We start from the raw sequence: 21,695 nt of genomic DNA on the forward strand, positions 1-21,695 counted from the left end.
TAACTATCAAGTGATAAACACTTAATAAAACTGTTTTTATACAACAGCAAAAGATGAGGTTTTTTTTAAACTAGACAGCATGCACAAAATCTAACTTTGACAATCACTTTAGCAATTAGCCCAACTTATTTTTAGCCATTTTGCTAACCATTTTGGGGAGTTAGCTAGTGAACACTACCATGTATTCATAAGGTAGATTGGCTCTTGTGAATGTTTTAAAGGGACTTAACAGTATCTGTTAGTATCTATGTAAAGGAGAAAAAAAACAAGAAACAATTATATGTGGAATGAACATGAGACGTGTGAATCACAGCCTGTATGGAATGTAAATTAACATAAATAATGCAAAAATAACCCATAAGTAAAAAAAAAAAGTCTTAACGTAGGACACTGCTTGTGCAATTAATTATAAGATATTTTTCTTGAGCACCAATTTAGTATATTAGAATGATTTCTTAATGATCATGTGACACTCAAGACTGGAAAGTTTTAATTACATTTTAAAATTTCACTGCAAAACATTTACATCTTTTTCTAAATTTATTGAATTCATTTGTTGTATATAGTGTACTTACAGTTTGTTTGCCGTTTGGTACATGTGTTCTCTTTAGGGATCCATAAAGAATATGTGTTTTGTATAAATACCCTCATTGGGGACTGCATGCTCACACTGTTTTTATTTAAACACTTTACAATCTGCCCCGTTTTCACTGGAACATATTATTCCAGCCTCAGCTGTGACAATGCAAACACTTCACGTATATGCTCTGGTACTCATCAAGTACATTATACATCTTGGCATGGGAGTTAGCATTTTGTCACATGCCTGTACAGAATAAATCTAGTTAGTAACGCTGAGCTTGCTAGAAATGCACATAAAAGAAAAGAGGCACCTGCATTAACGTGTTGAGCTATGGGAAACATACCATCTACACTTAGACAGGGTGTGGTGTGAGCAGAGCAGGTTTTTTCCGCTGTTCCAGACAAGAGATTGTGGGGGAAAAAAACAGGTTATAGGAAGTAAAACAATCAGCATCTCTAAACTCACAGTGTTGGTTCTTTCACTCCTTGTTTAAAAGGTAAACACTCCCAAAGTTGGCAGGAAAAGACTCCCCACCAGGAGCTGCTGAATCAGTCTTTCTACCCTCCCCCTGCCTCCTGCACCAAACCCAGCTACCCTCACTCTGACCCAGTCACATCCTCCAGGAAACCCCCCTGCTTCAGCTCAGGCCTGCAACAGTTAACTGGACCCATTCTTCACCTTATGACTTTAATGACTAGACTGCCACATCAGAAGCATGAGGTATTTGTTCCCCTCCTTGTCTGTCTATAATACTTGCTTTTTTTCCCCTCAGTAATCCCTCAGTTCTCATCAAGTTGAGTTGCGTTAGATTCTTCGCCCCTCCTCCAATGCTAACCCACATATGTTTCTCATATATAAATCCATGTCATCAAAATCTAACTCAAAGCCAAGGAAACGGATGAGAAACATGATGCACAAATACACCAAAGTTTACATCCTTCTGAATGTGTTCGTAAAATGTCTGAAAAGCAGCGGTTTCTAGCTTTTGTGCTGTAAGCAGAACTTTTGCATGAGGAATTCAGGTTTTTACAGCTTGAACCGAGTGGCTTTGGGGGTAGTGAGAGAAAGAAAGGGGGTTAGAAAGAGTTCTGAGATGCCACATCAGAGGGGGGCTTTGAAAAAGGAGACTTGTGGTTAGTTTCTCCAACTGCTGGACACAAAAGGCAGTGCGCTTAAAATCTGTTTACACTGCTCATTCATCAGCAGTTATCACAGGAATGAAAGGATGTGGTAGTATAGCATGATCTAAAGGCCGGGCCAATGGGGGAGTAGGTTATCCTTACATTACCCGACCTGGACAGGATTTAAGACTCAAAGCACAGTTGTTCTTCTCCCTGTATAAAGAATTTTTTTTCAGGTTCATTAAAAAAAAAAAGAAAAAAGGCTAACCCAAATTATTTATTCACCCTCATGTTATTCTGAACTTATATGTATTCATCTTGTCTCCTTTTGTCCATACAGTGAAAGTTCTTAGTGGGGGATATACAAATACAAATATTTCATTGTGTTACATTCACTGACAAACACAAGAAGCAATGCAGAACAAACCGAATCTTGTGAGGTTTGCTGAGGTCAATGAAAAGGAGGACTAGGGAATATAATCTAAAGATCTTGATAGATGGGGTATGAAATGTTATTTGGGATTTAGATTTTGTATTTTATGTAATTATGTTGGGAAATGTAAGAAAATGTAAGAAAAATCTTCAGCTTGTTAAAACAAAGCATGCCTTGACAGCTTACACATTCTATGAAAGTCAGTTGGGCAATGCTTTTTTTTATTATTATTAAAAAGCTTATATTTACCTCCTCTGTACAAAGTGTGTTATTGCAGCTGTTAAGTTTTATAAATCATTCTTTTAGCACTGGCAGTAATGTTATAGGTGGATGAAACATCTGGATATACATTATGGGCTCACTACATGTGGATTTTGTAAAAGTAACATTAGAAGGAATTGAAGAACCGTATATATATACTTGCATAAACATGGTTACTAATTGCCTTTATCATGCGAGTCACATGTTAAAGAATTGTTTTAGTATTATGGAAATATTTTGAAAAGTATTGTAGCATTTATCCAAGCTTCACAGACCTTTATTGTAATTGCATTACTGTAAACACAATTTTTGCTTGTGTTTATAAAATGAGAGACAAGCCAATGTAATTCTGTGGTAATTGTCTGCACGCCATGAATGCTGTCGACAGCTTGTGAACCTGGAATATTCCTTTAAGATACACTCCCATCTGCCCTTTATATGTGGTTAGTGAATTACTGTAAGACTGCAATGATAAACAAACCAACTACTGAAGAACATTCAAGTTGGTCAAAAAAGTGACTCACATTCTCTTCTGAAAAGAATGATGCAACAAGTGCTGCCTAACCCCAGAGTCTCTAATCTATCCCAGTTCAGCTGCCCTGTGAAGAGCGTAAGAAGGGGTTGTCTGCTGAAGATTGCTTAAAATCTGCTTACACTGCTCAATAGTCAGTAATTATTACAGGAATGAGACTATGTGGTATGTAGCGTGATCTGAGAGCTGGGGCAATGGGTGAGTAGGTTAACCTGACCTGGACAAGACTAGAACAAAAGGCATAGTTTTTGTTCTCCCTGCATCCCTAAAAGGATTTTTTTCAGGTATGCACCAAGTTAAAGGGATAGTTCACCCAAAATCTTATTTATTCACCCTCTTCTAAACCTGAATGGTTTTATATTAAAAATCAAAACAAACAGTTTGAAGAATGTGCATGCTCCTTTTTGTCCATAGTGGCAGTTCACTGAGTAGTATGTATTTTATAGGGAGTAAATATTCTAAATATTTAAATGTGCTTAATTTAGTTATAACACAGAACAAACCTGGTGTGAAAATGAATCTTGCGACATTTGTTGCCGCCGGAGAAAAGGAGGAGTGTTAGTGACTATAATCTAACTTGCTAAACAGATGGGGTTTGAAATATTGTCCTTAGGTAGATTTTGTATTCGTTTATTTTGTAGAGAGAAAACCCCCCCAAAAAACTTTCCTTAGATTATAAAATTGCATGATTTGACAATGAAGTCAACTGAAGTCAAAAGGAAATGCTTAACGTTTTAATGAATGTGTTTTTATTTATCTATTCTGTATCAATCGAGTGTGTTATACGTTTTATGAATCATCTTTTTTAACACTGGCAGTAATGTTAAATCCCTCTTCAAGTATTGATATTCTATAAAAAGCATTTACCCCAGTTCCACAGACCTCCATTACCGTAAACACAATTTGGTTGTTTTTCTAAAATGAAAGGACAAGCCACCCTACAGCTTGTGAACAAGGAATATTCCTTTTAAATACACTCCCATGTACCCTTTATATGTGGTTTGTGAATTACTTGACATCAGCTGCAATGGTGAAAACACTTCTTGACCCAAAAAGTGACTCGGGTCCACTTGTGAAAAGAATGATGCAACAAGTGCTGCCTAATCCCAGAGTCTCCGATCTGTCTGACACACACAGACACATGTAAGCTTTTTCATCAAGAACTGCAAGAGACTCAAGTATTTCAAGTCCTTCTGAGAAGAAACCGTCGGTCAAAGAAGCGGTGCAGGGTTGGGCTGTGTGTGGGCACGGGAGGGTCGACCCAGTTCAGCTGCCCTATGCAGAGCCTGTTGCATCAGGCCGGAAAAATGCTCCACTCAGCCACCAGGGCACTAATTACAGAGGACCTATGCTGAGCTCGACAGGAAGGACGTCAAAGACCAAGCATGGAGGGAGAGGGGGAGAGAGAGAGAGAAGGTAGACAAAGCAGTGAACAGAGGAAGAGGGCCCTCAACAGCTAACAAAGCTGTAAAAATAGAAGGGTGGGAGTTGAGACGCAGACAGGGTGTGAACATTTTTCTGAGGCATTATATTTACCTGCTCCTGTGAAATACGTAACCAGCCAACAATAGGTTTTAGAGGTAATGAGTCTGTAACAAATGACTTTCCTCTTCACACAACCAATCATGAGCTGCTGCGGGGAACGCAATCTGCCTATACAGATATGCAAAAACGACATTAGTAAAGGTTTTGTTGCCTAAAATTGGATGATATAAAGCTCTGCCTTTTTAACCTTCATCTTGACTAAAAGGGCAGACAGTGCATGTGACATGTAAATTTAGATTTGTGAAAAGTCTGCCTCCTTGTGGTATGTGAACAATAATACTGGTTGACTCCTGCTAGAGAGCAAAAAAAAAAAAAAATAGTACAACTTAATTTCTTAAAAAAAAAAAACATTTTATGTAATAGGTAATAACATTTTATTTTATATTTATATATATATATATATATATATATATATATATATATATATATATATATATATATATATATATATATATATATATATATATATATATATATTTTTTTTTTTAAGCAGCACAACTGTTTTTAACCAGCAAACCTACATAGAGTGGTTTCTGAAGGATGATGTCGAAAACTTCGTTGGAGAAAATTACTTTCAAAAATAACTTATGCATTGCAATTTTCTAAAATATTACAGACTGCTAATAATTGAAATGACAAAAAAAAAATTACCAAATTGTAATTTTAAATTAACTACATGGTTTGTCAACTATGAACAAGTAACATGAGCAACAGTAAAATGATCTTTCTAACATCTAAATAAAAATGTTAAAGGGGTAATCAAATAAATTCTGAACTGAACTGAAATGTGTGTTAGCAGTATGTACAATACCACCCTATGATGAGAAAAATCTCAAACCCCTTTCTTAAATGATGTCGTGATTGTTGATTGACACTGGTGTCCCAACATCTGAGCTGCTGAAGACACGGAGCATTACCTTTAATTTTGAAGGAAATTAGGTCCCCATCTTCTCGCTAAATGCATTTGTTCACATGAATCATTCGTGATCCGGATTGACCTACAGAAGCGAGTGTAAGTTTTATGTATCTTTGAAAAACATTTCCTAATTATAGCTAGTTAGCAAGTTTCACAAGGAATGCGGCTAAAGTTTAGCCTAAAATGGGACTACCATTAAGAAGTTAATGAAAAGTCTAACATACTTTGGTTAAGACATTACAGAATCAACTTCAAAATCACATCAACTTGTGGAAAATGGGCATTGATGACTCATTTAAAACTACATAATGATGCTGAAAATAAATTATTTTAAATAGCAGGCCAAAAACTTCAAAGAATCACCTAATGCTTTGGTGTAGGAAATAAAACTCACAGAACCATTTATGAACTAGGAATATAAAATGGATGAATAAGCTTGGAAAGCAGGACAACATTAACTCTGTGCATTAGGTACCAAGTGCACAGCTCAGCTGATTATAAACAGAGCAACGCAAACCTGATCACCTACAAGAACCAAGAAAGAACGTTTTGTGTTCAGTTCTTAGATGTAACCTTTTTATTATTTGTACATTCAGCACTTACAGGAGTAAACAAAAAATTAAAAAGAAAAAATGTCAGCTCTTATGCTAAAACAATAAAAAAATTAAAAACCAAATGTGAAAAGGTTAAATATGCATCCCATTCTCCATGGCAACCTGCTAACGGCAAAGGGGAGGTAAAAGGCAAGACAATACGGGACAAAAAAAAAAGGTACAAGGAATGTGAGGAAAATAAGAGGCAAACGTAAAGTAATGATCAGGACTTAAATCACACACAGGCTTTCAAAACATCTCTTTCTGATCCCAGCTTCATTCTTTCAGATCTGTGTGGGAACTACACTGAAGGAGAAAGAGAACGTCACCAAACCAGGAGGATGTCTTGCAGTCCGACCCATTTATACCAGAAGTCCATTAACACTGTGGTGGGAAATGAACACCAGGAGTCTTAAAGCCCAGTCAATAGACAACGAGAAGAGTCTATATGGAGACACAGCACCACCGTGGTCCCAATGTGTGTGTGTGTGTGTGTGTGTGTGTGTGTGTGCACCCGTGTGTCTTTACGCAGAGTGTGTGTGCATGTGTGTTTTTATAAAGTCTGAGTTGGTCCTCAGGAAGGTAGGCATAGAGCTGTTACAGCACATACAGGAACAGGGGTCACAAACCGGACAGTTCCAGACTTCCCTTAGTGTCGTCGATCTCTGGGTGGAGGGTCACTGCGGCTTCGTGACCTCCTGCTCCCGCTAGCACTGTTTCCGCCAGGCCTGCGGTATCCCTCCTTCCGTTTATCCCCCTCTCGCTCCCTTTCTCGACCTCTGTCTCGTTCTCTGTCACGGTCCCTCTCACCTTCTCCTCCGGTGGCCCCACCAGTCTTCATCCTCTCTCGTCGCTCCTCCTCACGTTTCTTATCCTCCTCTTCCATCTCCTTCCTCCTCTTCTCTCTTTCCCTCATGCGTTCGGCACGAGCTGCTGCCCTCTGTGCAGCCTGCAACGTAAAATGTGATGGGTAATGAGCACTGGCATATCATCTTAAAAATAGAACGTGTTTTTCTTGCCAAACATTGCTAATAAGTAGCTAAAATGTGTAAAGAAATATACCTGCTCCTCAGTGAGGGGGAGCCAGTATATGCATGGGGCCGCTTTGGTTTTGCGGAAGAGGTCATCTAGCAGTTTAGCAGGTGGATCCTCTGGTCCTTTTTCTAAAAAGACAAAAAAAAAAAAAAAAATAAGCCAATAAACAATCTATTTTTCTTTAAATAAATACATCTAAAAATGTGTATAATGTAGATTAAGTCAATTAATAACAACAATAGATTTAATATATTCATAAAATACTGTGGACCTTGAACCAGAAAACCAGTCATTTTTTTCAATAAATTTTTATATAAACTTTCTATCGACGTATGATTTGTAAGGATATAACAATATTTGGCTGCTACTAACTGATTTTCTAAGGAAAAAAAAAAAATTAAAGTCTAAATATTGAGAAAATTTACTAAATACCTTTATGGAACATGATCTTTACTTAATATGCTAAATAATGTCGGGGGTTTTTTGCATAAAAAAAAAAATTGACCCATAGAATGTATTGTTGGCTATTGCTACAAATAAACCTCTGCTATGTATTTAAATACTATATTAAATACTATTGTACTATTTGTGGTCATAAATATTTAATTGAAGTTAAATATTGATAAACATTTTTACAACTATTTATGTAATATTTAAATATGAAAAAAGTTAAAAAATACGATTTGTAACAAATATGTATAAAATGTAGATAGAATAAAAAATAAACGTACAATTGAAAAAAAATCAAAAACAAACAGTAGTAGTAATAATAATGTCAATGATAATTAGTATAAACTCCACGGCACAAAAAGTTGCTAAAGACTGAAATGTCTCACCCTTTTTATCCGTTTTCCTCTCTTTACTCTTTCCTCTTTCCTTGCGCCGTCTTTCACGATCTCGTGAACGTGATCTTCTGGCCCCAGCTTCCCGCTCCTCTCCAGGTTTGCTGAAGTCCCTCACTTTATCTCTGTCCCATTCCCTCTCTGCACGTGTTCTCTCCCTCCTTTCCATTTCCCTTTCTCGTTCTGCCCACTGATCACGCTCTGGAAGGAGAGGCGGGGGTACAGGACGACCAGGTCCAGCGGCTGCCGCCCCACGAGGTTCCTCTGTTGGCTTTTCTCCTGCTGGACCCAAACCCCTGTGGAAGTCCAACTGACAGCGATGCACCAGAATGGAGACAATTAGTTTTCACAAAGAAAAAAAAAAACCGAATGCACCTTAACATTAATCTTCCAGTTGAATAAAACCCTGACCTCCTCTTGCGTGCAGAAATCAACACTGAGGAACTTAGGGTTACTCTGGGGCCACTTAACCCCATGTAGTGCTGTACGAGTGGCCATGGCCTCTTCTGCACTAGAGTACTGAAAGAAAGTATAGATGGAGCGTAAGAGGAAAAAAAAAAAAATTCACAAAGATCCAGAGCGATGAAAGGGAAGAGACTTACTGTGACGTAACAGTGAGATTTAATCTTGTCAATCCAGAAACCTTCCTCCACTACAGTCCCTGTGCGGTTCAATAGCTCCTTCAACTGTCCCAAGGTAAACGGCCTTACCTTAGAAACCAAACAAGACATGTCATTCAACCTGGCACAATAAATCCCTGTGCATGTAGCATCTTTATTTTATCGATGATTTCAGTGTGTATGCACATACCAGGTTGCAGACATGGACAATGTTAGACAGTTTGCCACGAGGAGGAGAGGGCTGTTTGGCTGTGCGGACTGGGTCATCGATGGTAATACTCACACCAGACTTCTGCTGGCTAATGGAACGGCGAATCAGTGTGTCACTGGGAGTAACTTTAAGCAGGAATCCAAACGAGAAAGGAGTGAGTGAGATCACTAACTCGATGTCAGCTTTTCTATTTAAAACTTAGCCACATCCATTTCACACTATGCAGAGAAAAATTTACATTTGTTCCTTTTGTAACTCTCACCTGTCTTCATATCAACGTCTTGCCCAGGGGACGACGGCTCTGTCTCCATGGAAACCTGAATCGAGCCTTCAGTTTTTTCTTCCTGGCTAAGTCTATCTTGCCCTTCATTTCTTTCTTCCTCATCCTCATGTTCAATTCTTTTAGATTCTTTCTGTCCATTCTCTTGTGTGTCAGAGGGCACAACCTGTTGAGGGGGAGCAATGGATATTTTACCAAACATGCAAATAATCATAACTAGAAGCAAAATTCTGTGTAAGAAATATCTTGAACCTGTGTTACAGTTCGTCTAATTTTCAGGTCTTGGTCGCCCCTCTCTCCTCCTTCCTCCTCCCCAGAGAGATGCATCTCCTCTGGGTGCAGGTCTAACACAGCCTCCTGACCCAAGGCAGGCTTGATGTCTGGTATTAAAGACTGTAAAGAAAGTGAGAAATGCATTACAGCACTGTTCATCAGATGTCAGAGGACAGGAATAGTGGCATCTTTATAACTTATTTTAATTTCACATTTTTCTGACCTTCAAAGAGTCTGTGGTGATACTGATGGAGGGTTTCTTGGCAGTGACAGCTGTACTAGAGCCCCATCTCCTCTTCCTGCCAGCACCAGCACTGCTTGCGGCCTCTGCTTCCCCCTCCGAGCTTACCACCCCAGGAGACTGTTTGCTGCCTGAAGACAGCATATGGCAATTGCTGAAATCTTGATTTTTAAAGCATCATTTTCTTTTGAATTTTAAACTCAACACTGTATCTTAGGACTTTATTTAAAAAAAAAACAAAAAAACCCCACACAAAACTATTTAGAGTTTGCAGGCCAACAAGCTCACGCTAAAATGAAAATTCTGTCTTTACTTATTGGAATTTTGTTCCAAACCTGCAGTCGTAAGACAAAATTAAAAATTTCTGAGAGCTTTCTGACCCTCCATAAACTGCAAGGGTCCTACCACATTCAAAGCCCAGAAAGGTACCATGAACATTCACAAAATAATCCATGTGACATTTGCGGTTCAACTGCAGTTTTAAGAAGCTACAAGAATAGTGTGTTAATCTTTTTTATAAAAATACAATTTTTCACCGTCATGTCAACCTAATTACATTTCAGAGTTTCATGACATATGGACGTGCATTAATCTGCACATGCATATGGTGTTGCGGATGTCGAACATGCATGAACTGCGCCTCACTTACATTGAGGGGAAAGCATGCACATGGGTGGTGATGCTACCAAAAAACACTTTTAACAAACACTTAATTATGTCCTTAGTACCTTTTGGGGCTTGATCGTAGTAGTAATACTTCACAATATTACTACAGTTTTTAGTTTGATTAAATGCAGCCTTGGTAAGCAAATAAATATCAAACAACCTCAAACATTTTAGTACTACACAATGTATGAATTCTCCAAATTAATAACATATTAGATACTCACTGCCGAGAGAAATCCTTCGGGCAGAGAAGGTCTTTGGCGTGGTGCTCTGAAAGAGAACAAACACACCCAAGCCATGGGAAAAGGTGAGATAGTATATAAGAAAGAAAGCACAGGGTTCAGAGTGGGACAAATTGTGTGTGAGATAAAATTTTATGGCAAATAGAGAACAAAGAGTGAGCCATCAACAAAGAATTGGGTAAAGGGATATAAAAGAAATCTATCAAGAAAGACCGCCTCTTCAGTCAGAGCGTGTAAACACACACAGTGTGTACATGTTCTTCACGTGGTTGGAATTTGACAATTTCAAAGATCTATTTCTGCTCTGAAGATGCGGTCTTGTCCTCCCCTACACAAAAATACTTTTTAAAAGGCTTCGCTGCAGTTATCTATCACACTGAATGGCCCCTCAGGTTGAAATATCCTTTGAGGCAGTTACTGTAGTGAGGAATTAAAAGAAAAATAAACTTTTTACATTAGCTCTGCAGTGGTTTATATATATATATATATATATATATATATATATATATATATATATATATATATATATATATATATATATATATATATATATATATATATATATATATATATATATATATATATATATACACACACACACACACACACACATACATCTACTCTTTATCCTGTAGTCAACAGCTCCATTTTAGGGCTACCAGGGAGTCTCTGCAAATATTAGCATTGTCTAGGCAAAAATGTTTAAAGTAGAAAATGGAGAATGACTACTTATTTCCCGGTACCATTGAGACATGTTCTTCACTGGGTTGGGAATGGCCCAATCGCAGGTCTGCATGTACTGTATCTAGGCAACAACTGTCCAATCAAAGGCTGGAAAGTTTGGGCACAGATCTGAGAGCAGGCTGGCAGAAAAACTCTTATGTAGAACAATGTGGGTGGAGTTTGAGAGGCTCTGAGTGTCTTTTTTTAAGTCCATCGTATTGGCATGAAAATGAAACGTGGGAGGAGTCTTTCAAATAAACTGCTGAGAAACCTTTCAGAAGACTGAGTCACTTCACACTCGCGTCAGATGTATTTGTGAAGATGTCCATGTTACGAGGAAGACTGCACAAGGTTTCTGTCTGTTCAGGTTGAATGAAGGAGTTTCAGTGCTTTCAAGCAGCCACAAAACAATGAAACAAAGTCCATTTTCAAACTATCAGTTAGGTTTGATTATGATATTCCAGAGAAAAATGAGAAAGACATAAAATCCAGCAGAGCCAGTTGTGTTAAAGTGCAATGAATGTTTCCTTGGAAATTAAGAAAACACGAAGGTTTTTCTGCAGGATAAAAAGAAACTAGTCCCATTATATAACAAACAACTGGGACAATCACTGGAAATTTCTCCATTAAAAAAAAAAGTCACATTAAACAGTCCTGATGATGTCCATTTATTTGCTTATGGTTTCTGGCAATCTCATTTCCACCCTTGTTGCCATCTTGAACCAAACTGACACTCAGCAAAATGTCACACCCAAATTACTCAGCCTTTCATTATCAGTCCAATCAACAGGTGCTTCCAGCCACTGCGGAAACCTGGCCTTTGTTGCCTGGTGTGTTGCACTGCGGAGCAGACTCAAGGGCCTATCAGGTAAAGCCACGGTGCTTGAAGACAGTGGAACAGATGTTGCAGTAGAAGTAGTAGTTGTATGCAGGTACCAATAAAGGCAATGGAAGAGGCATGAGCACCTTTACAACAAAGCAATCAAGGGGGTTTTAAACATAAGCCAAAGTGAGAGAGTGCCCCCTGCTGCTTCTGTCTAGGACAGCTTCAGCAAAGGTTCACACAACATCATCTGTGACCACAAAAAGGGCAAACAATACACAGAGCTGCTGAATTAACTTACGTACAAGTAAATATAATTAGTAATGCCTGCATCTACCTGTAATAATAATGCATCTGTATTGAAAAATATAAGGGGGACGACGACAGTCATTTATGAAATGTTGTTTGCCTCTTTATGTGGAGGATATGTGGCGAGTTGGGTGAGCCCAGCACACCTCTGTGCTCTTACCTCCTCACTGCTCTCTGGAACCTTCTCAGGCTCCGCCATGACAGCCTCCTTCACCTCACTACTGAAAAAAGACAGGAGCAAAAGAATAGGGGAGGAAAAAACAGGAGAATGTAAAGATGATGTCACTTTTTTTTTTTTTTTTTACAACCACAAGTAAAAGCCTCCACAGTAAGTGTTGTTGGATTTTGAAGAGATGAGTCTCCATACACTTTTATTGTATGAAAAAAAAAATGCAATCAAATGCATATTACTGAGGATAATATTCTGCCTAACATCACAATCTTTTCCATGCAAGAAAAATATCATACAATTAAAAAGAGTGAATTACTTTCCCCGGCCTTTCCCAATTACCTAAAACATCCGGGCTTTGCTTTGTTTTCCTATTGGCATGATCAGTATAGTCTTTGACCATTCTCTGTAGAAAGTACCTACATGACTTATTACGTACAATGCCTGCACATGATTGTTCAAACCACAATAGAAAAAATGAAAAATGACAATAGAAAAACAAAGCCAAAATGTACATATTTAAAAATGTAGAAATTCCAGCCCGGGCATATCTGGGGGGAAAGAAAGAGGACCTATGGTCAGCCTATTGAAGTGACACTTTCAAATGAACCCACTAATAATCTGGTCAGCTAGATTCACATAAAAATCCAAATGAGAGAAATACAAATTTTTGACAAATTACAACAAACAGTGCATCTGTAAACACAAACAGATCCCTACATTATCCACTGTCTCTAAAACAGACTAATCAATCATCTCTGCATACAACCGCAACAATTACAGACCTGCTTTTACAAAACACAAAAACACCAATATCTCTGTGTTGTATCTATAACCTTGCGAATGCAGTTTCACATTGACCTCCAAATTAAAGCTCCAGGCTATATGTCGACTAAATGCAGCGCTCATCCCGCAAAGTGGAGTGACACGCGTGGCGAAGCGTCACTTTATCAATCTTTCATTCCTTTTAGATCGTTCACACGGCCGACAAAACCTAACGAAATACGAATCGATTCAAACAAATTGCGCCCCGATACTAATATATCTCTAGCACGCAAAAAGACACAAGACAAAACCCGCTCCGCCGCATTGTGGGATGCGAGTACACGAGTGCAGCGCTGAGCATCATCCGTCTTTCCTCCCCGTCGAGCAGCACAGCGCACAGTGAGATCACGCACCTATCAGCGCCTCTCTAATGACTACAAACGAACGGAACTTCGCGAATTCATTGAATAGCGCTCGCCCAAAGCTAACGGGCCACCTCGCGCCCCGCGTTAATGGTCAAACACGCAGTACAGCCATGTTTAGATGAGAGAAAGGGAGGTGCGCGAGACTCACTGCAGCAGGACCCCATTATCACCGGCTGAGAGGCAGCCGCACTGATTGCCTGTTCGTAATCCACACGAATTTAATAACGCGCCTTAAAACGAGTTACATGCCGTTTTAGGGAGGGAGCAACAGTAACCGTTTAAGTAATGTATATTCAAGCCGTGTTTTGCGTTATATTATATTAGAAATTCCGATTTTGAGTGAATCTGTTTGATTTTAAAACAAGCTGTTAAAAAATCATTGATTAATTTATTCTTCAATTTTCGAATCAAGTGAGTAAATTATACAAGAAGTAAATAAGTGTTTATTTGGTTCCAATCGGCCAAATATTTAAAAAGTTATATTTAATATCTGAAGCGAAGAGAACAGTCTCAGTCATATAAAAAAGGCAAACAGCTTGCAAACAAAAAAAAACCTTGGTAACCTCTATTTTGACAACATACAGTACTGTGAACACAGCAGTTACAATTCCCATCTCATTTTGCATTACCTCACACAGTTTTTGGAATATTTTCTCTTATCTCAGTTTAATTAGCCAAGTAAACTATTTGTAGCATATACAGCATTAACACCGGCTCTTTGATGCTTCAGTGCTCAACTCAAAACTGATAATGGCATATTGCTGCAACACTTGATGAAACTAGCCTCCTTGTAAGTACATTACAATTAATCCCAAATGACAGGATTATTTTATGTGTTTTCTGGGTCCAATAAACAGACTATAAAAATGACTCAGGCAGCCAAAATGTTTTTTTTTTTTTTTTGCATTAATTTCACATTTGACACAAAAAACTTACAGCTGTCAATCAAATGCTTCCAACTTAATCCAAATTATAATCAGCACATTTTAAACCTGCTTGGACCCATCCCTTTATAACTTCCTTAGTAATGTTTTCATTCAATTCCTGATTTCTGATGTACAAATATAACCGGAGTAGAATATAGACAGACCTGGTAGTGTCTTTGTTAGTGTCATCGTCAGTATTGTCCTTTCTTCCTCTTGTTACCTTCTCATCTTGTAGTTCAAGACAGGGTTTCTAAAATGTATAGGAAAAGTAGAGTATATATACACATATAAAAACAGTGTCTTTTGAACAGACTGAGCAAATTAAATGCCAATCAAGTAACATAAGAGTAATAAATACTATGACAAGTCGGAATGTTAGAACCAAAATTCACATTTTTGGTTGCTTGCTAACCTTGGTTTGAATGACACCCTCATTACCCATGTCTTTTTCCTCTTGCTCTGTGAAGACTCGTTTTTTGCGTTGTGCTGTAGTAGGCTTTTCAGCCACAACTTTTTTTGTGGCCTGAGATGAAGACTCTTTCTGGACCTCTTTAGACTAAGAAAGACAAAAAATAAATTATGCAAAAAATTTGGCAGGATGCAGTTTGCATGTATAACAGTGTGCTATTCAACAAACAAAATTTTTTTTTTATAAACAATTAGTAAAATTGTAATCAACACAAAAGCCTAGTTCAACTCTTTACTTTGGCATCTCCAAATCTGTATGAATTTCTTTGTTCTGCTGAATACAAAGAAAGACAGTTTGTAACCAAGCTGTTTTGGGTCGCCATTGAAAGCCATACATTTTTTCCTACTATGGAAGTCAATGGTGACTCAAAACAGCCTGGTTACAAACATTCCTGTGTGTTCAGCAGAACAAAGAAATTCATACAGATTTGGAACTACTCAAGGATGAGTAAATGATAACAGAATTTTCATTTTGGGTGAACTATTCCTTTAATTACCATAGAATACACATGCTTATAATGCGACTATGGGGCGACATGCCCCAAAATGGCCCCATAGACTGCCACTGTAAGTGGATATTTGTTTGTATGCTTTGTGATAAGAGGACCTAGAACATTCCTTTTAAGGTTTCACCCACTATTGTAGTGCTTTAGTTTAGAATTCACTCAGTTGTTGAAACTGATCGTCTTGCAAAATTAACAAAAAGCTGACTGTTTGATGTAATTTTCTTTCTAGCAGTGGAAAGAAAGACAAAAAAAGTCATGAAAAATAAAAATTTTAATAGCTCAAGCAATCCACATATCTTAGTTTATGTTCCTTATGCCATCTCTTTAATGCTCTTATATTCACTTATATTCATTATTTTTCCAGTGAAGTTATTTTTGAAGAGCATGTAATTATAGATGAATTCTGACACTTGATTACAATGATCATGTGCAATGTCTCTAAAGAGAGTATGAGCGAGTTTGAAACCTTTAAACTACTCACCTTCCTACCACCTGAAGTAGAACGACTTTTCTCCTCCTCCGATGATGATGAACTGGAGGAGTGTGAGGATGATGAAGACCCAGAATCCGAGTCAGATGAGGAAGAGTCACTGGAGGATGATGATTTTCTTTCTTTCTTTCCCCTTTCTCTTCCTCTTTTCTTTTCCTCTGAAGGAGGTTTCTCCTCATCCTGCCCTCTTCTGAGCATCTTATGTTTAGTGTCTTTGCTTGCCTCACTATCATCTGACGTCTTCATCTTCTCTTCCTCTTGTTGTGCATGTCGTTTGACCAGCACCTCGGAGGTCTTGCTCTCAAGCTCGTTGGGGGCTGAAGCAAGAACTGTTTGAGGAGCCTGAGAGGCATTTTTGTCCTCAGGCTTAGATGCTAAAGGAATTGATGGGGCTTGTGGCGTGGGGCTGTCTGAAAAAGTACGAGGTCTTTTCAGCACAGAAGTCGGCGAAGAAGGGAGAGGAGTCATCACAGGAGCATCTCTTAGGAAGCGGGATTTCTTTGAAGAAGACTGAGGGGATAGTGGTGTTGCAAGTGTGGGTGACTGTTGTGGGACAGACTCTGTAGATCGAGCATCTTTGTCAGCGCTATGAGGCTCTCCAGTCTCACTCTTGTCTGGCTTCTCCATTGGACTCTCCATAGAAGCAGGATGGGTCGCTGGATAGGAGAGACCACCAACATCACGACCACGCTTCCACGGAGGAAGACGGCTTTCTCTTTCTTTCTCATGTTCCTCCTCTTTTTCAAGTTTTAAAGCCTTTTCTTTTTCCTCCTGCACTCTTTTTTGCTCCAATAGTCTTTCCCTTTCCTCCAAGGATCTCTGCTTTTCCTTCTCTTTTTCCAAAGTTCGCTCTCGTTCCTCCTCTGCTTTCCTCTGTGCTTTTCTCTCACGCTCAAGAGCTTGTTCTTTCTGCAACCGTTCCTCTTCCAAAGCTTTCTCTTTTTCAAGCCTTTCTCGCTCTTGCCTCTTGCGTTCCAGAGCGGCTTCTCTTTCTTTTTCAGCCCTCTCTTTCTCCAGCCTTTGCTGTGTTTTTGCCCTCTCAATTTCTAGTCTCTCTTTCTCCAATGCAGCTTCTCTTTCCAATCTCTCTCTCTCCAGGGCTTGCTCTCTTTCTATCCTTTCTTTCTCCTGCCTCTCCTTCTCTAGAGCTTGTTCTTTTTCTTGTCTTTCCTTCTCAAGCCGCTCTCTCTCCAATCTCTCCTTCTCTAAAGCTTGTTCTTGTCTTTCCTTCTCAAGCCGCTCTCTCTCCAGTCTCTCCTTCTCTAAAGCTTGTTCTTGTCTTTCTTTCTCAAGCCGCTCTCTCTCCAATCTCTCCTTCTCTAAAGCTTGTTGTCTTTCCTTCTCAAGGCGCTCCTTTTCCAACCTTTCCCTCTCCAGAGCTTGTTCTCTTTCTAGTCTTTCCTTCTCTAGTCGCTCTTTCTCCAACCTTTCCCTCTCTAGAGCTTGTTCTCGTTCTTGTCTTTCTTTCTCAAGCCGTTCTCTCTCCAATCTCTGCCTCTCTAAGGCTTGTTCTCTTTCTAGCCTTTCCTTCTCAAGCCTCTCTCGCTCCAATCTCTCCCTCTCTAAAGCTTGTTCTCTTTCCAGTCTTTCCTTCTCAAGCCTCTCTTGCTCTAATCTCTCCCTCTCTAGAGCTTGCTCTCGTTCTTGTCTTTCTTTCTCAAGTCTTTCCCTCTCTAAGGCTTTTTCTCGTTCTTGTCTTTCTTTTTCCAGCCTCTCTCTCTCCAATCTCTCTCGCTGTAAGGCTTCTTGCCTCTCTCTTTCTCTCTCGAGTCGTTCTCTTTCAAGCTTTTCCCTCTCTTCTCTCTCCCGCTGTAAGGCCTTTTCCTTTTCTTCCCTTTCTTGCTGTAAAGCCCTCTCCCGTTTCAGAGATTCTTCTCGCTCCTGTCTTTCTCGTTCCAAAACTCTTGCTTGCTCTTCTTCCAATGCCTTCTTGTCCTCTCTCTCCTTTTCTAGGGCTTTCAGCCTCTCCCTCTTTTCCTTTTCTTGCTCCCATAAAAGATGGCTACCCTCATCCTGCTTCATGCCATCACTCTCTTCTACCACCGCTGTCCTAACAACACTAACGCCTTGGTTGGAGATCACTGAACTAGGGTATGACAAAACTGAAGCTGCATTAGCTGTGTGGGTAATTGCAGACACAGCACCCTCATGGTGGCTCCTCTGTCCATCCATTCCCTCCCTATCACGCTTTCCTGCCCCAGAGAAAGCTCCCTCAGATGCCATCTTGCGTGCCAGTAAGGTCAGTGGGCCTGGTCTGCGCTCTGTGGAGTCGCCTGCTGGTTCAGGGCTACTGCTACGACTGTCACTACTGGAACTACCAGAGCTTGAAGAGCTAGATATACGCTGCCTAGATGGCGGCTCTCCGGGACTAGGGGGGCTCTGTTTAGGGGTGTCTGGGAGAGGAAAAGAGAGTTCAGGAGGAGGGGATGGGGGAGGAGTGGGCTGTCTGAGCTGCTGTGATAGTAAAGGTATGTGTTGGGGGGGTGGCTGCTGCTGTTGCTGCGAACCACTAGACCTTTCCCTCACCGGCTGGCTTTTTGGAGGCTGTGCTCGACGGCTCCTTTGAGCACTGGCGTTCCACTCCTCCTCTTCGTCATCATTGTCATCCCCGCCTTCACTGTCATCATCACTGTCAGCAGGTACATGGCTTGATGTTGGTCCTCTTTCACCAACAACCCGCACTGACAAAGAGGCTATTGCACCAGGCTGGGCAGGTGCAGAGGGGGACGGCTGCCCAGGCGTTTCTTTTTCTCTGAGCTCATCACTCTCACTCGCAGTCACTCCAAATCCCCCAGCCACTGCTGTACCTCCTTTGTGTTGGTCAACTAAGGAAGGAGCAACATCCTGGTGGAAATATACGTGTTGGACACAGAAGGTTAAGTTGATGCCCCAAAAGCTCTTTTTTTGATCCAAAGAAAACAATAAGAACAATGCAAATGCAAAAAAAAAAATCTAAATAAATACCATTAATAAAACACAAATTTTGAAAAAAAAAAAAAATTGTGGTCAAGCCCAATACTGTAAGTAGCAGAAGATTAATAATATTTCTAACCTCGTTAGGGGCAGCACAAATACTGTCATTGGCTTCTGTGTGGTCTTCATGGTCTGTCCCTAAAAAATAAATAAAATGCATAAACCACGACAACAGACATGTTTACAGATTAAACAGCACTTCAATTTAAATGTTAAAATAAATGTTAAAATTGTTAAAATTAATTTTATATAAAAAAACAAACACCATACATTTTATATACTGTGTCCTACTGTATTTATATATATATATATATATATATATATATACACACACACAGATTTTATATAAATTATTGGTATATAAAAACTGCAAAATTCCCTATTTTTCAAAAAGTAAATGTTTAACTTATAAAACTTAAGTAAACTGAAGCAGATTTACATTATACCACATGATGTGGGTTTTTTTGTATATCGTTTTGATTCTCTCTGGAAAACCAATTACTAATTCACCATAATAGTGTAGTGTAGTAGTGTAAAATTATAAGAAATATCACAAAGTATATTAATCATTCAAAACCCTCAAAAACATTGTTTAATAACTATGTACTGCAACTGTAAGAAGAATCAACAGAGGGCTAGCTTGATAATCAGTCCAGACTGTGCCCACATACATCACTACATAATACCTAGAGATGAAAAGATTGCACATTAACCAAACAACTATCATATGAAAGTAAGTTATCAGTGACTCCATATATCACTTTGAGCAAATTCTGTATTTTACACATTCAGCTTCAAAAAAGAAAGGTAAAAACACTATTTGCACTATCATCTGATACTCACCATCAGTTTCAGCTGCCTCTCGTGCTTCCCTCTCCAAACGCTGCCTCAGAAGCTCTTGCTGTTTGGCCAGGTACTGTTTAATGAAGCTGTTCTGACTCATTTCCTCCCCAATCTAAACGAACATGTTATCCAAAATGGTACAGTTGTTTTAGAGCAGTTAAGCCATCCACACAGGAACACACAGTAACACGCTTATTCCTACTGTAAAACATCACAGCTGGGCTCACCCGGGAATTAGGCTGCAGTCCAATGTGATGAGTGGAGGTTTTCTGAAGGTTCTCCAACATGAGAGCCTGTTGCACATGAAACACACACTTCATTATCTACAAAAATACTTTTGCATACTTTGCAGGTGAAATACCTGGAACTGGACAGAAGAAAGTACAGATTATATTTGGATTATATTACTTAGTAGATGCTAACATAAGATATTATTCATTCATATTTCATGTTTGTATGCATCACAGTGAATGGGTGTAAGAATGAATAAGCATACAAGGGTGACCCAGGACCACTAAACCAGTCATAGAGTCATAGTGGTCAATTATTTTAAATTGAGATTGAGATAATACGAAAGCTAAATAAATAAGCTTTTTATCGATGTATGGTTTATTATGATAGGACAAGACATTTTTTAGTTGAGATGCAACCAATTTGAAAATCTGGAATCTGAGGGTGCAAAAAAAAAAATCTAAATACTGAGAAAATCGCCCTTAAACTAGTCCAAGTGAAGTTCTTAGCAACAAATATTACTAAGCAAAAATTTAAGTTTGATATGCTTATGGTAGAAAATCTGCAAAATATCTAATAAAATGGAAATTTTACATTAATAACCCAATTATTTTCGGCATATAAGAGAAATTCATCATTTCGACACTGTTGGCTTTTGCTACAAATATACCTGTGCTACATATGACTGATTTTGTAGTCCAGGGTCACATACATATAAAAATATGTACTTATTTATTGATTAATTATCATAATTGAAACTTACATATGTATTTGCTCGTTTCATTAAAACACAAAACAAACAAGTGCACATAAGGACCTAATCAAGGCAGTGATAGACAGAGATTTGTTTACATCCGTTCTGTAACAGTAACTTCAGTTCAAACTTCAAAGCAGCTGAGGCGCGCGGCACATCAATCAATCAAATCTCCCACCGACGCAAAACAACCTCGATGCGACTTCAGTGTTTATTTCAGCAAAATCACACGACATTCAACGAGTAAAAAGGTGTTTAATCTTTCAGTAACTTGTTTTTAGAGACTTTTAGTTAGCGCGTCACCGTTTCATAACCCCCACCCCCCTAACACCTTATGCACTAACAAAGCGCGAGCCCGCCGACAACTTAAAAAATACCCTCTCAGTTCCCATCCATCCAGAGACTTGTAAACACAACTGCATCGCCCTGAACCCTCCGCGACGTCTGCGCCCTCCCAAAACTCACATGCATGGAAAATAAACGGCGCTTTTGCACGTAACACACATACATACAAACAGGCAAAGAGCGGGGGGACATGATGACACACTACAAACTGGATGAGCACCCCAGCTAGTGCGCGCTAGCAGCTAGCGAGAGACCACCGACGCTCGGCCTCCGAATCACGGTCCTCGGACTCTGCGGAGCCGAGAAATCTGCAACTCCCACTCACCCCTTTGAGCCTCTTGATGAGAGCATTCTTCTGTCCGCTTTTCGGAAGCCCTCTCTCTTCCAACGCCGCCTTCAAATCCGCCACCCGGAGCGAATGGAGCGGCCTCCCGTCCAGCGTAACGTCTTCGAGGTCCGCCATCTTGATTCCCTTCGCTCGTTCTGTAGCTCGCGCGGACCGCAACGCCTTCCTCACCGACGTCAGCGCGCCACGAGCGCTTCCGGAAGAG

General features: G+C 39.4%; 1 protein-coding gene across 2 annotated transcripts; it reads right to left on the minus strand.

Moving 5' to 3' along the window:
* Positions 1–5,920: 5,920 nt before the first annotated feature.
* Positions 5,921–21,648, minus strand: acin1a (apoptotic chromatin condensation inducer 1a). Of its 2 annotated transcripts, none has more exons than XM_043257745.1 (18): positions 21,470–21,648; positions 20,042–20,107; positions 19,815–19,926; positions 19,051–19,109; positions 15,990–18,842; positions 14,947–15,090; positions 14,699–14,784; positions 12,410–12,467; positions 10,377–10,422; positions 9,469–9,617; positions 9,225–9,365; positions 8,955–9,138; positions 8,672–8,817; positions 8,464–8,571; positions 8,273–8,380; positions 7,856–8,171; positions 7,047–7,147; positions 5,921–6,933 (listed from the first exon to the last, which is right to left on the minus strand). In XM_043257745.1, exons 1-18 carry the CDS (start codon positions 21,605–21,607, stop codon positions 6,634–6,636), a joined length of 5,115 nt encoding a protein of 1,704 aa, XP_043113680.1. In that variant the 5' UTR covers positions 21,608–21,648; the 3' UTR covers positions 5,921–6,633. The 2 variants fall into 2 exon arrangements, with proteins under 2 accessions (XP_043113680.1, XP_043113670.1); XM_043257735.1 differs by having other exon boundaries at positions 12,410–12,470.
* Between the last annotated feature and the right edge of the window lie 47 nt (positions 21,649–21,695).

Source organism: Puntigrus tetrazona, chromosome 2 (assembly GCF_018831695.1).
Source record: "Puntigrus tetrazona isolate hp1 chromosome 2, ASM1883169v1, whole genome shotgun sequence".
In the NCBI taxonomy this organism is placed as follows: Eukaryota; Metazoa; Chordata; class Actinopteri; order Cypriniformes; family Cyprinidae; genus Puntigrus; species Puntigrus tetrazona.